This window comes from Diceros bicornis, chromosome 5 (genome assembly GCF_020826845.1).
Source record: "Diceros bicornis minor isolate mBicDic1 chromosome 5, mDicBic1.mat.cur, whole genome shotgun sequence".
Classification (NCBI taxonomy): Eukaryota; Metazoa; Chordata; class Mammalia; order Perissodactyla; family Rhinocerotidae; genus Diceros; species Diceros bicornis.
Window position 1 is genome coordinate 59,525,139 of NC_080744.1, and position 15,071 is coordinate 59,540,209.

The window sequence follows — 15,071 nt, forward strand, 5'->3', positions numbered from 1 at the left end:
GGGAACTGTGCTCTTAGCCTCACTGAAAATCATGGAAAGGACTTTAGAGATGATTTAGATTCTAATCTAGACCAACTTCTTCATTTTTTTTAACCCTCTATTTATTTATTTATTTTTGAGATATAATTAACGGAACATTGTATTAGTTTTAGGTGTACAACTGACTCCTTCATTTATAGGTGAGGAAAATGAGGTCCAGGGGTAACCGACTTGACCGAAGTCACGCAGTTAGCAGGGGGCACAACTGTCTTTGGAAACAAGGTGCTTGGAAATTAGGGATCATGAGCTCAACAGTGTTTCCTTGTCTGAAAGAGAGGTATCTGCCATCCCCTCCCAGCCTCCACCCCTGGTTTTGCACAAGCTCTTTCTGCTTATGCCCCTTCTCCTGACAGCCACACCTTCAGCAAGCCAGCAACTAGCTATCATTCAGACCTCAAATTAGATGTCACCTCCTCCAAGAAGCCTCCTCTGACCACCACCCCCTTCAAGTCTGGTGCAACTAAGTGTAGTATATTTTATTTACTAATAAAGGCCTATCTACTTGCACACATGGCTTGGCATAGAGTAGGCACTCAGTAAATGTTTGGTGAGTGAAGAAAAAGTCAGGTACCAGCTGCCACCTGCTGCAGTCCATTTATTCAGGCCCTCAATGGAGAACAGAAAGTGAAGGGCATGGGGTGGGAGCCCAGTCGGCTCACCTGTCCCAGTGCCCCCTCTGCATAAGTTTAAAGGGAACTGGGGCTCAGGTTGAAGCAGCACACACTTGCTCCTGAAGCAGTAAGTCATCTGTGCTGCAGAAAGCTGAACACTGACTCCTCGGCAGGGGCAGTTAGGCCCCCCCAAGCCGTCAGTGAGAGCCGCTTCCTGGGAAGCGTAGTCTGGAAGTGGGTCAAGGAGCAATCACAAGGCCACTGGGCCCCAGCCCTGCATATGCTCACTTTCTCAGAGGTCATGGGGATGGGGTGGTCAGGCCAGAGAAATTTCTAATTGATTATGAACCAAACCCCTGGGAGCTGGGCAGATGCTGATCTGAAAGTACAAATCCAGTCCAGGCCAGAGGTGGCCAAAAGAAGCTGCACTGGGCCCGCCAGAGGATCAAGGAAAGCTCTTTGTCCTGATTGTAAATGATGCCCTCTCCTCCCTAATCCCCTTGGCCTCTTTCCTGACAGATTCTGGAAAGGTAGGGAGAGGGGCAGTCAGTGCATCTTACCCAACCCCACATCCCACCACCCTGACTATTGATGCCTCCAAGATCACTCTGGCACCATCTGCTGGCCTCTGATTTACTATTTTAAATCCAAGACCTTTTCCAAAAACAAAACCCTGTCCATTTGAACCAATTGTTTTACTCAAGGGACAGGGGCTGTTACACACAACAGAGATCTGGTGTCTGGAAAAGCTGGGAGTCTTTAGAAGAGCTTGGAATAAAAAAGAAAAAGCCCATCATTTCTGAGTGAGGTCAGCCAGCCCAGCTGGAAAAGGCAGCAGGCTGTGGGGGGTTGCCGAAGGACCATTTGGACAGCTTGCCGGACCCTGGGCCAAGCCATTGTATAAGCTCCCAGTATTGGAAAGAAAGAAAGAAAAAACCAGGACATGTTTTTAGCTTTGCTCAGGAGCCCAGAACATGCTCACAACTCCAGGAATCTCTGCTGTTCTCTGCGAATGGAAAATATGATCCGAGAGAACAAACTTGACCACTGGAGTGTGTGCCTAGTTACCCAGCCCTGTAACTTAGTGGGGGCCTGCGCCTCACGCCACCTTGTGACCAGTTTCCAGAGTCCCCTCTGTTCCTCTGAGCAGCTGGCTCACTTTAATGGTTAAAAGACAGGACGGCAGATTCAAAATCAAGTACAAAATGTGCATTTATAGACATCTGCTCTGGGCTACACTGGGCTTCCACCAAGAACAAAGGCAAATGTAAAGGGGAACATGCTAATATAACTGGCAACCTAGTGCAGCTGTGGGTATGAGGAGACATTCTTTCTAGACTTGGTAGAGAAACTATGATTACCCTATGTTCAATAGCTTAACATTGAATGTGCACTAGAGTTCCAGATTCAGCAAAGAAATCAATGTTATTTACATTTCAAGTAAAAATATTGTTGTTTATTCCTTTATTTTACCCCCATTGACATGTATGAACTGTGATGGAGGCCTTACTTACGTCCTATGGAGCAATGTCAAGAAATATGCTTTATGTTGGTTATTTGATCTTCAACATCAGATTATCATTATTGTAAAGGTGGGAAAAATCAGGCAAAAAGAAAAGGAAGGACGTTTCCATTGATGGCACTAAATGAAGAATGGTTAAAGCCACAGAGTTTGCCAATAGCCGATTTCTTGTGTTTCTTTTAAAAAACAGAACAAAGGGGCTTTATTTTGCCATTTTGAGGGCTACGTGCCAATCAGTATCACAGGATGAAGACAGTAAAGGCATGAAGAAACAAACAAGCAAATTGCCCCAGAACAGATGTGCTTAAATTAACCGAGTGACAATTTATGCTTCAGTCTCACAATGGCTGTCACGTGAGGTGGGGGGAGAAGAGAAGTACCGCAAGACTTAGTTGTTCAGAGGCTGCTGAACCTCAGAGAGGCCACCTCTCTGCGCTGGCGCTGGCCACCCCTACTTGACCGCTGCTGCCTCCTTGAAGGCACTCTTCCTCTGACAATGCTTGTGGCGGCGGGCTGGGCCGGGGTGCTTTGGAGGTACTGGAAGGCACTCTGGCGGCCCACTTGCCTCTCTACGCAGTTAAAGGTGAGGGCCACTCCAACGTTGCTCTTCATGACTCTGGAGGAGCCGTCAGATGAACCATCGAAGCACCGGCCAAGTGCAATCTCCTTGGCCGTGCGAGGGTCCTGGTCAGTGACAGTGTAGATGCCGTAGTTGTGGCCCAGTGGATCCAGGGGTGCCAGCATGGTGTACTCACTGGTGTCATTGTTGACTGCCAGTGGTAGGTGGTTGACCAGGTACTCATGTAGCATGGAGTTTACACTAGCTCGACGGCAGCTGCCCTGGGGGATGACCTTCACCAGTGTACGGTCCACACGGTCCTGATCATAGAGCATCCCACTGCACTTGAACTCCAAACAGGCAGATGAGACATTGGGCTGGTCCCTGTCCCGTGTGCTCTTCACATCCCGGATTCCGTACAGCTTCCCCACTGTCTGCCGGTGGGTGCCCCCCATGTTGCGGGATCGCACATTCACCTCCAGTGGCCCCACGATCTTCACCTTGATGTAGCAGGCCCTGAACTCCATTGGCTTGGGCCACCATGCCAGGTAGTCTTCAGTCCAGCTCATGGGGTCGTCTTCATTGAAGGGGACTGTGTTGTAGTCATACCGATCCCCCTCAATCTGGTAGAAACGGAAGTGGGCCGCACTGGGTGGTGCCTCCTCACATGCCTGGAGGTTCTCAAGGGCGTAGATGGGCCCATTGCTTTCCTCAGCTGAATTGGGCCTTGGCTTGGCCATGCTGATCTGGAAAGCTGTCTTCTTAACCCGTGGGTCCTCATGGTCTGTCCGACGGTACTTGAGCTTGTTGAGGTAGGGCTGAGGGACGCCAATTGCATTTGGGTTGAATTTAGGAGAAGACTCCACTGCTTCTAGTTCTTCCCCAGCCAGGCTTGCCAAGACGTAGGCGGAGTAGGCATCAGGGGACTGGTCATCGCAGAAGGCAGGCACACAGGCCCCATTGGGGCCTGTAATGACACTGTCAAAGCGGCCCCAGGCCCTGGGGTTGGACGAGAAGCCAGTCCTGGGCTCCAGGTTGATCACAGACACCACGACCCCCTGGATCTGCTCACTGGGCAAGAACCTCTCACTCCGGTAGGCCCTCACCTTGATAAAGCACCTCCTGCTTTCAGGGACGTCCAGGTTAAAGAGCCTCCTCTCGCGGATCTCCATGTTGCCCACCAGGAAGGTTCTGTCTTCCCTTCTCTTCCGCCTTTGGCTTTCAAATTTGAAGTCATCTTCCTCCTCCCACAGCCCTGTGTCTGGGTTGAGCGACCAGAGTTTCATCATGGGCACATGCTCTGGCATCTTGACTTGTGTCGAGTCGAGGTGGACCTTCACCTTGCCAACATTAAGTGACTCTGAGGTGGCCTCATCTGTGAAGTCCACAGAAAACATGCCGTATGTCCGAAGAGGGAAGGTGTCTCCTTCATCATTGATGAAGTTTAGGTCACTCTGGGCAGCTGTGGCTGTGGCAATATTGCGGGGATCCAGGAAGGTCACACTGGCCTTCACTTTTCCTGTGTAGGGCTCCCCATTCTGCCTGTAGAAACTCTTGGATGGGATCTCCAGCTCACCCATAGGGTCTTCGCCATCCATCTCCCCCAAGGGGATGATGTTGGTTTCCACGGCCTCCAAGATGATGGGCTCTTTCCGCCGAAGCATCTTGATCTCATGGAACACTGCACTTCCCTTCTTGTTGAAGGGCAGCACTTTGGTGGTGTTGACGAACTTCTGCAACCTATCCACAAATGTGAGCACCAGCCTCTCAGTGTCCTGGGGGACATTGAGGGTGAAAGTGCCCTTGTAGCCAGTCATGCTCACACGGTTGCCTCCCATGTACACATGGCCAAAGCGCATGGGTTCCCCATTGTCAGCGGCGCTGACACGGCCCCGCACGATACTCCGGGTCTCTGTACACCGCTGGCAGCTGCACTTTGTGGCCACCTTGGTGGGCAGCGTGTACCCACTGCACTGGATCTCCCTCTCTTCTGTTTTGGAGATGCCGCAGCAGTTCTCCACAGCATCCCGGCACCTGACCCCATTATCCTGCTGCCCTGCACAGGTCTTGACAGGGCAATGGCCCACATCATAGTAGAAGGAGTTGGTGGCATTCTGGAAGCAATCGTGGGGCAGCCGGATAAGGTAGCTCTCAGGGGTTGGGTTGCAAGGAGTCTCATCAGGGGCTGTGGAGGGAAATGGTGTGGATATTAAATGTAAGTTCACGTCCTACACAAAGGACCCCTCAACCTCACCTCTCTGCAGTGGTTTATGGTTTTCAAAGTACTTGCGTATCCATGATCCCAATTCTCACAGAACTCCTCTGCGGCAGATAGAACAGCTATTACTAAACCCATTTAATACATGGGGAAACAGAGTTGGTTGCTGAGACCACTAGAGTAGTGGTTTTCATTGGTGAAATCTTGAAAATTTGTGAGGGTGTTTTGAGTTACCACCAAAATTGAAAGTGCTACCAGCATATAGTGGGCAGGGGGCATTGCTGCTCTGTGTCTTGCGATGCCTGACACTGGTCTGCATAAAGAATTTTTCTGCAACCTGTATGACTTTCACATGTCCCAATAGCTATTCACGTAGGTGGAAAACCTGTTGAAAATTATCAGAGCCTAGTATTTTTTACATGTCTTTGAACATACAATGAATTTTTTAAGAATGCAACTGCAATCAAGCTGAGATTGTACTTTGTTTAGCTTGGGACAATACCAAGAATTGTTCCTTATCTCAGAAAAACCATATACCTACAACAAGATTACCCAAGGAATGTAAACCACAAAATGATACCCCTTATCCATCAGCATTTGTAGCTGTCACATTCATGGTGACTGGATTGCAGTGCATGTCTGACTTCTTGGTTGGCATTCTTGTATCATTATGCCAAAACATTTACATATTGAAATACATACTATTTTGTATTAAAATGATTTTTTAAGGTTTCTCCTTTGTGTTGTAGTGAGGGCCATGTGCATATATATTTGGAAATTGTATGTAATTAAGTTCTTATCTATAAATTTAACTTCAGAATAGTAAAAATATTTTTAAAATTTAAAGTATTAAAAATAACTGTGACAAACAGGGCGTGTTGGTATTATGGTTGGGAACCACTGCTGACAGGGCTCCAAGTGCCCTGTGTCCTGTCTGTCCTGAGGTCTGTTGCTCAACATTCTTGGAGTCTGTGAAATATTCCAGAATCCTTCCAATAAATTTTCTCTCCTCTGCCTTTTCTTTGGTTTTGTTTAGGCCAATTACTAAGATATCCTGCTTCTCCCTCACTTTCAAAGTACAGGTTCCTGATTAGCCTTGGCCTCGAGTCTCTCTCCCTCCAGCTCACTTCTTGGAGCCAGCTCTAATCAGGTCACCCTTTCTTGTAAAGCCCCCTTAGTTTTCCCTCTTCTATACCTTTGCTCACTGCTGGTGCCTTGATCTGGAACGCCCGACCTCCATATACACAGTCCCTGGCCATTCTTTAAGAGCAGGGGTTCACAACGTTGCTTGCAAATTAGAATCACCTGAGGGAGCTTTTAAATTGTACATGCCCAGGCCATATCCCAAACCAATGAAATCAAACTCTCTGGGGTAAGACCACGGCATCAATATTTTTAAAAAACTCAACAGGTGACCCCAATGGGCTGCCAAGGCTGAGAACCACTGTTTAAGCCCCAATGAAATGCTGCTCCCTCAAGCAGCCATCCGTGGTCACTACCACCTGGGACAGGTGGGAGGTCTCTGTCTCTCATCTATAGAGTCCATGGCCCCTTATCGCCTGGTCTAGCTACATTTCTCTATCTTTACTTATTTGTCTCTTATTTACATTCCTTCACCCTTCTGGAGTGGCAGCTTTGTGAGGTAGGTTTGGGGTCTATGCCATCTTTGTGTCCCGGAGGGCATAACACTATGTACAGCACAGAAAAGCCCAAGTTTTTACTGCTCAGTTTTACCCAGTGGGGTGTTCCCCAACAGTGGCAGGGGTCCTCCAGGGACCCTGACAGGCTTACCTATGACAGTCAGCTGGGCAACTTTGGACTTCACAGCCCCAGCATCACTCTGGGCCTTGCAGAAGTACTCCCCAGCCTGTTCCCGCTGCACGTTCCTCAGCACCAGCTTGCTCTCATGCTTGTAGAGAGAGGGATCCAGCAGCGTGCCATTGTGGTACCTGCAAGGGATGGAGAGGCACAGCCTGAGGGGGCAGCGGGAGGGCAGGTATCCTTGGGGACTAGTGCCAGGGGCAAGCAGCCAGGGAGACAGATGGTGGATGGGTCCCTGCAGATGCCAACACCACGTTTGACTCAGCTCATCTGAGAGTACTGACTGGCCTGGGAGTCAAGGGACTTGATTCTGAGTCTCAGCTCCACCACTAACTGGCTATGGATCCTTGGACAAATCATCTCACCTCTCTGAGCTCAGCTTCCTGGCCTATAAAATGGGAGCAATAATTCCTAGCTGACTTCACAGAATTGTTGGGAGGGTCAAACAAGATAATGGCCGTACAATGTCTGTGAAGGGTAAAGGACTCACAGCCGCCTGGGACTCTGACCTTGTTTGCCTTTGTCAGGGGAAGCAGGGGATGAAAAACCTCGTTCTGTGTCCCGAGGATATGCAAGTCAGGACCCCGAGACCAGAGCTGCTCTGTGGGGACCCCAGCTTCGAGAGGGCAAAGACAGGGCTTGCTGGTTGTCTAGGTGGCCTCAACCCTGCTGGTCCCCACTGGTAAGTGCCAACTTCCGGGATCTGCACCAGGGCCTTACTTATAACTTTATTCTGTGGGTTATTGTTATGATTAATAAGTCCGACTCAATGCAAGAAAACTCTAGTCTCCAGGAGAAGACTTGGGCAAGGCAGCTGGCAGAATACTCACCAGAAGTACTTGTCTGGACTAGGCTTCCCCGTGGCCTTACAGCACAAGGCCACACTCTGCCCAGCTCTCCGTGCTTTTGTATTGGGGTTCATCACAATGTATGGAGTCTCTGGGACAGAAGATGAGAAACGGTGTTTTGGGTTTTTCTTTGTGACAGATTCTTCAGAGCCTTTTGCCCTCAGGTCCTTTGACATGTGTTAAAATTGTAAGACTTCACATCCTGCCCCCAGCCCCTCTCTAATGGTCCCAATAAGGGAACTGGTCCAGAATGAAGTGCATCCCCTCCACCCCTTCAGCCTGGAAACTGCTCCACAGCCTCTCAAGCAATGTCTGGGTGGGGCAATGGAGAACTAAGGAGACATTGTGCCGGCCAAGATTCCCAAGCCCTGCCACTGGGACAGAGCTGACTACTTTGAATAATGCGATATGTCTGTTCTGCTGCCTCCATCAGAATTTTCTGGCCATTCTGTACCATTTCTGAATTCCCCCAGCCTCTCTCTCTAAGACCTCCAAGCCTCACACTGTATTGTAATTGACTACGTCAGATAAGGTGGCCAGGGAAGAACTCATACATTTGAGGGAGCAAACCATGCCAATATCTGGGGGAAGAACACTCCAAGCAGAGTATATAGCAAGTACAAAGGCCCTGAGGCAGGAGTGTGCCTGTGTGTTTGAGGAACAGATAGGAGGCCATTGTGGCTGGAATAGAGGGATTCATTGGGGGCTGTCAGAGGGGAGGGTAACAGGAGAGGAGAGCAGAGAAGTAATGAGGGTGCCAAATGATATTGGGCCTTGTGGGTCATGGTAAGGATTTTGAGTTTTACTCTGGGCAAGCTGGGAAGCCAGCTCTTAGCACTGTAATCCCTTTATTTAAAAGTCCAGCCTTCCTCCCCAGCCCTAACCCAGAGAACTTAAGTACCTGCCCTCTTGAACTCCGCATTAATGGTGACTGCCTTCAAGCTAGTCTTTGGCATTGTGAGCACGATGGGGGCAAACTTGGCCTTTGTGATCTTCAGGATGCTTTTGCCATCGGGGCACAAGCCAGGGACTCGGAACCTCCCACTGCTGTCTGTCTGGGTCAGTGGCTTAGGCATTTTTGTCAACAGATAGACAGTGGCCCCTGAGGCTGGGGCACCCCCAGGGAGGGAGACAGCCCCACGCAGCACGAAGTCCTGGCACATGCAGGCATCACAGTCAGCATTCACTTGGCCCATGGGGCAGGTCAGGTCACAGGCTGTGGAAGAAGGGGCCACATCAGGAGGACTTATATGGATTCTGGCCCTCCTTCAGCCACATCCCAGCCTGTGGACTTACATATGCTTCCCCTCCTCCTTAGGCTTTTGTTATCCTTCCTTATCAGCCCTCATGACTAATTCCTACTCATCCTTGAAGACTTAGCTTGGGACACCTCCTCTAGGAAGCCTTCCTTTATTCCCCTAAGCTATGATAATTGACCCTGCTCTGTGCTCCCACATTATCCTCTATATCCCCCATCAGAGCACATAATAGATGCTCAGTTATTACTTGAATGAATGGCTGAATCCATCTCAGTCTGACCCTCCAACCTATTCTAGGCTGCTTCAGCCTCAGCCCCACGCCCTGCCCAGTACCAAGAGCAAGGGTAGTACCTGAACAGGCCTGGTCCATGCAGTGCCGGCCCTGCTCAGCGGCCTCACTGCACAGTGACACCGTCTCCGCCAAGCAGGTGCGCGTGCGGGTCTGGACGCCAGTGTGACCACAGGGAGCAGAACACTTGCTCCAGGGAGACCACGGGCTCCAAATGCGCTCTGTGTCTCGGCGCAGGGACCCTGCAAAGCATGATCAGCAGATGGTCTGACTTCCCTCTCAAGGGGACTCTGTCAGGAAATCTGACGTGAGGCTGTTTTTTCTCACAGAGACAGGGTTTACATCATAGATGTCATTGATATTTATATTTACTGCAATGAGTTTTCCAACAGATAGAAGTCAAGAGTTTTGAGGAAGTGGTATCTCTCATTTGTACAAAGGTACCATGTGGGCTAGGGATGGCCCCGAGAGGGACTTGTTGGCCAGGCCCTGGGACTTTGATATGCTGTCCTAGGATGTGCAGGCATAGCACCATCTTCCCTTTCTACCAGTGTGGAAACAGCCACGTGCTCCTGTGGAAGGGCTCCCTGTAAAGTCAGGCCCTTTGACCTCAGTAACTCAGACATCAAGCCCCCTTCTGCCCACCCTCCTCACCTCTGGACTGACACCTGTGTGCAAGAATTTAGGCCTCAGACCTGGCCCAGGAGACCTTGCACAGCCTGAGCTCCCACCCCAGATGACCACCACTGCCACCTGGGCCTGCAGGGTCAGGCTGTGTGCGCTGGCGGAATTCTAAAAGGGGAGGGTGCCCACCCAAGAAGTGGGCAGGCCTGCAGTTGGCTCCGTAATTATCCAGGGTGGGGCGGGAGGATGTAAAGAGCATGAACTCGTGGACTCCACAAAAACAGACATGGGTTTAAATCCCAGCTCGCTACTTAGCAGCTGTGTATCCTAACCTCTCTGAACCTGGAGTGACTTGTCAAAATAGAGATTCCTCCTGCCAGTTGTAAAGATCGAGTAATATAGATAATTAGCACAGTGCCTGGCACATAGGAACTATCACAGAAATCAACACTTAGTGCGCGTTCACCTGGTTTAAGCCCTCTACATTCATTATCTTATTTAATCTTCATAAAAACCCTTCTGATATTACCCCTGTTCTACATGTGAGAAACCTAAGGCTCAAGGAGCTTCAGAAAATTTGCCTGAGGAACACAGTACAGCTGATAGGCCAGGGATGTGATCTTCACCACTAAGCCACAGGTACTCAATGAAGTAGATGCAATGGAGAGCACCCGTAAACACAGAACACCTTTGGGAAGATTATGGCTCTCTTGACACTAGTGGCTTATTATTAGGGGGTTGAAACGTGTGTATATGTGTGATATCCAGCATTCCCGTGGCAGAGGCAGGTCCTGGCCTCTCCCTGTGCTATGGCTGGTGGGAGGTAGGGGGTGGGGGCCGTTTAGGCTCACCTGGCGGGCAGAGGAAGCGTACGGTGTAATTGGAGCAGTTCTGGCCGGGCCGCTGCTCCCTGTTGAGGCACCAGAAGCCCTCACGGGGACTGCCATGGACCACCTGGCCAGTGCTGCCTGCAGGCCTCCAGTCAGTAGTGCGAGCCTCAAGCCGCAGGGGCCGAGCACACACACGGTCTCCATAGTAGAAGTGAATAGCATCCAGCCGCTCGTAGTCACCCTTCCCACTTGGGTGGTCAATGTTGAACCATGTTGTCCACTCACCAGGAACTGAGAGATAGAGCCAGGCTGAAGAGGAGCTAGGCCCTGGAGCCCCAGGTGAGCTCCCCTTCCCCTTTCCTGCTCAACTCCTGGCAGTCATCTCTCATACCTCTCACCTACCCCCACACTGGTCTCAGGCCCTGTTGCATCTCCCTCTCCAGCACCTCTCCCATCTCTTACCCTTCTGCAGCCCCCGCTGCCAAGGGCTCCATTAAAGCTCTCAGCAGCCTGGCTGTACCATGTCAGTAACTTCCTACCTGGTCTCTCTTCCTCGAGGTTCCCCCTGACCTGATCCCCGCCCCTCCCCAACACTGTCATGGTGACCTTTCTTCATGTGGCTTGCCCACAAGACTCCCAGCGTTAACTCCCTTAGCCAGGCATTCAGGGTGCTGGTGAGCTGGCTCCTGCGATCTCTCCATCCTCATCTTCCCCCCTCTCTCCCTACCAGTCTGTGCCCTGGCTCCAGCAATTCCTGGAATATATCAGGCAGCTTCATGATTCTGAACTGTCCTATATACTAGGACTGTCTGCCTGGACAGAGATGTAGGCCAAATAAAATGATGTAGGCCTTGTAAAAGAGAGTTGCCATGGAACCCTGACATTGTGCCCAAGCTCAGTAAAGACTGCTGACCCCTCCCTGCCCCCGCCACAACTCACTCTCCAGGGGGTCAGCAGGCTTGGCGAAGACGCTGAGGGTCCTCTTCCCAGGCTGGACTCTTCTCACTGACTGAATGAGCATCGTCTGCCTCCCTGAGGGCCAGCAGGAGAAGTGAGAGGCCAGAACTGGTCCTGCTACCAGCCTCTCAAAATGCAAGGAAGTAGTGTGATGTGGTAGATGGAGCACAAGCACTGGACGTAGGTTCAAATCTCCACTCTGCCACTTACTGGCTGTGCAACCTCACAAAGCTTTATTCCTCTAAATCTATTTCCCCACAAAATAGGGCTGCACTAATAATCACTACAGCATAGGGCATATTCAGCGTGCAGGGACCTGGCATGTAGTGCGTGCTCAACAAATGGTAGTTCTCTTTTTGCTCTTATTCTAGAAATGATCATTAGATGCTGCTGAGCACCCGGTGAGCAGGGGCTCCTACATTAGGGTCTGGGCCTGTCCTTCTTGGCAGAATGGAGCCTTATTTTCCTCATCTACAAAATGGAGATATTAATTCCCACCTCACAGGGTGGTCCAGTTGGCATGAGGATTCCATGAGGTAACACAAATAAACATGTCTGAAGTATAGGGGGATGGAGAGCGTGAGCTCCAGAGGCTCTGCCACTTCCCAACTGTGTGACCTGGGGCCAGATACTTAATTCATCTGGCCCCTATTCCCTCATCATAAAACGAGGATAATAATAGTTCCTGCCACAGAGGATTGTGGGGATTAGATAAGCTCATTCATAAAATCCACTTAGAACAATTTCTAGCACATAGTATTTGCTGAATAAGTGGTAGCAACTCCTTGTAGCTCAATGCCTGGACAATAGACATCCATTTCCCTTCCTTTGGCAAAGTTTGGCTTTGGGAGTCCACCTTCCCCAGAGGTCTCATATGGCCTAATTGGGGTAACGGTCCTCTATTTCCTGACCCCAGGGTGGCAGGGTCTGCCTGAGGATGGGTACAGGGTCCTCGGGCCACAGGCAGCTTCCAGCCCCACCCCACTTGAGGCTGGGTTGGGGGCTCCAGAATGAGAAGGAGAGAGGAGAGCAGGGAGCTGCAAAAGCTTTGAAAGGCAATTAACTCTCACGTGAGGAGCCAAATCAGAATGCTCTATGCTGCTTAATTGGGGTGATAGGAGCTCTTTTAATCAAACTAATCTGATTTCCCCTCAGATGGTTGAATGTTAATCATCTTCACAAACAGCAGCTGTCAGGATGGAAAGAACAAGGCGGGAGGTGGGCACACACTGGGTTTGGCAAGAGGCTGAGACAGCCTTTGTTCCTGTATCTGCGGTCACAAAGCCTGCCGTGAGTGCAGTTTTAAAAGAGGGTTTTGAGCATTTTTTGCTTTACCTGAGTTTGTGGGTAGAAATCAGGAGAGGAAGGGGAGGTGGGAGAGAATATACAGGGTAATACTGGGAGCTCTGATGCTTAGATGCCTCGGGGAGTCCACCAGGCAAATTCTCTCTACTTGTTCATTAGAAAACTCAGTGTCTCCAGAGGATGAGGTCAGAGGACAAGGAGACCAGAAGGGGTTTTGGTGTCTGTGAAATTTGGCTGCAGGATCTAAATGATCCTGAATGAAAGTTCATTTCCTTTCTAAATGAAACTGAGCTTTAGACCAGAAGAATTTTCATGAAACCCCAAACCCGCTTCTGAGAACTCAGTGATCCCTGTGATTCCCTTTTGCTTTGTCTGCCTTGAAGCTCAGAGCTAACTTTAGCACTTAGGGGCGATAACCCTTTTATCTTTTTTTCCTCCCTCTGAATGACAGCTCATCCCTCTCCTCATTTAAAAGATTCTGTTCTGGGGGCCAGCCCAGTGGCATAGTGATTAAGTTCGCATGCTCCACTTTGGCGTCCCAGGGGTCTCAGGTTTGGATCCTGGGCAAGGGCATATGCACCACTCATCAAGCCATGCTGTGGCGGCATCCCATATACAAAATAGAGGAAGATGGGCACAGATGTTAGCTCAGGGCCAATCTTCCTCAGCAAAAAGAGGAAGATTGGCAACAGATGTTAGCTCATGGCCAATCTCTCTTGCCAAAAAAAAATATTCTGTTTTGTGAGTTTTAGTATTGGGAACTATCTCAAATCCTTTGGGAAAACAAGCAGGGTATAAATTATGAGTGAGTCTATAAACCAGCCTCAGGTCTTAAGGCCATTGCTGTGGCTTAAGGCAGATGCATAGTTGAGTCCCAGACCAGATATGACTTCACTATGGCAAGTGGGGGATTTGGGAGATAGCAAATACTTAGCCTGTACCCAACACAGGGGTGAACTCCAGGACCAGGAAGAAGAACACCCAGGCTTTGGTCCCCACCATCTTTCCCCCAGGCCCCATGGGGAACGTGACAGGAGGTGGGTGAGGGTGCTTCACAGAGTTGGGTCGTCCCTGGAATGTGGTCCCCTGGGAAGTTTCTCAGATTCAATGACCTGCAAAGAAACAAAGCTTGTCAGGTTCCACATTTCTAAGTCACCTCTTATGGCTTGAGCAGAACTATTTCTTGACTTGTCAATGGTGGAAGGGTAGACAGAATGAAGTCTTGTAGGAGGTGACACCTGCCCAAGTTGTGAATCCAGGCAGCTTGGGAGAGGCAGAGGCTCAGAATCTGAGTTCAGATGAGGCAGACTTGGATTCAAACCATGGGTCCAGGTGCCAGGGCCCCACATCGAGATGGGGCACAAGGGAGAAATAGGGGCGAGGAGTTCCCTTGCCAATGAGGAGGGGCCTGGTCTCACACCCAGCAGCCTCTCAGTGACTCATTAATCACTTCCAAGACCTGGGCTTGGGGGCATGCTTTGCTACCCTTTGGTGGGGGTCACACTCTCGCACAAAGGGGCTACATATTAAGGCCGTGCAGCGCCAGCCCCAACAACAGTGGCCTCTCACAGGGCAGGCAAGGTGGAGGGTGCAGATGCTTCAGACACACCACCTCCGTGAACACATTCCCAGATGTGCACTGGCTGCAGCTGGAACACATTTCTGGCCTGTTTGTTTGGGGCCTGGCTGGGAGTTACACAGCCAGGAGCCCGCTGAAGGAAATCAGAGGGGACGTATTGTGCAAGGCTGGGGCTGCCCAATAACTGCTGACTGTGGGCTCGGGGCTGCAGGAACGGGAGAGGAAAGCAGGCCTGGCAGTAAGGACAAGGGCCCATGGAGCAGGGCCTAGGCTCCTGCTCATTTTTCTCTCGCCCCAGAGCTCTGGCCAGCCCAGAATCTGAACAGTTCCTGGAGATTCAAAAGTAGTTCCCTTCAACCTCCAAAATCCAGGGTGTAGTGGGAAAGGGGAGAGTCTTCCTTTCTGGAAAAAAAATTCAAAATTACTTGGCTGTCCCCGGGGAAGAACAGACCAATCCCACATTGCAGACCATCTAGCTCTAAGCCCACTCACCCCACCACCACCTGTCTCTCAGCCCAGAGAACAGAAACAAGGGAGTCCCCAAGGTCTCCAGCTCTTGGCGTATCTTACCGCAAGCTCCCAGGCTCTGAGCAGAGAGCTGAGCGCTCCG

At 50.4% G+C, this 15,071-nt stretch overlaps 1 protein-coding gene across 1 annotated transcript; it reads right to left on the reverse strand.

Moving 5' to 3' along the window:
* Positions 1–2,568: 2,568 nt before the first annotated feature.
* On the reverse strand, positions 2,569–13,902 carry CILP (cartilage intermediate layer protein). Its single transcript, XM_058540547.1, has 8 exons — positions 13,824–13,902; positions 11,560–11,652; positions 10,642–10,911; positions 9,229–9,408; positions 8,520–8,834; positions 7,601–7,709; positions 6,741–6,898; positions 2,569–4,916 (listed from the first exon to the last, which is right to left on the reverse strand). The coding sequence occupies exons 1-8, from the start codon at positions 13,900–13,902 to the stop codon at positions 2,569–2,571; spliced, it is 3,552 nt and encodes a 1,183-aa protein (XP_058396530.1).
* Between the last annotated feature and the right edge of the window lie 1,169 nt (positions 13,903–15,071).

What these genes read in the sequence shown, in the direction of transcription:
- CILP (XM_058540547.1), bottom strand. Translation starts at nt 13,902, where the DNA reads ATGGGGCCTGGGGGAAAGATGGTGGGGACCAAAGCCTGGGTGTTCTTC. An exon ending in GGAGTTCACCCCTGTGTTGG is followed by an intron (nt 11,653 to 13,823) that starts GTACAGGCTAAG and finishes GCTGGCCCTCAG; the next exon opens with GGAGGCAGACGATGCTCATT. An exon ending in GCCTGCTGACCCCCTGGAGA is followed by an intron (nt 10,912 to 11,559) that starts GTGAGTTGTGGC and finishes TCTATCTCTCAG; the next exon opens with TTCCTGGTGAGTGGACAACA.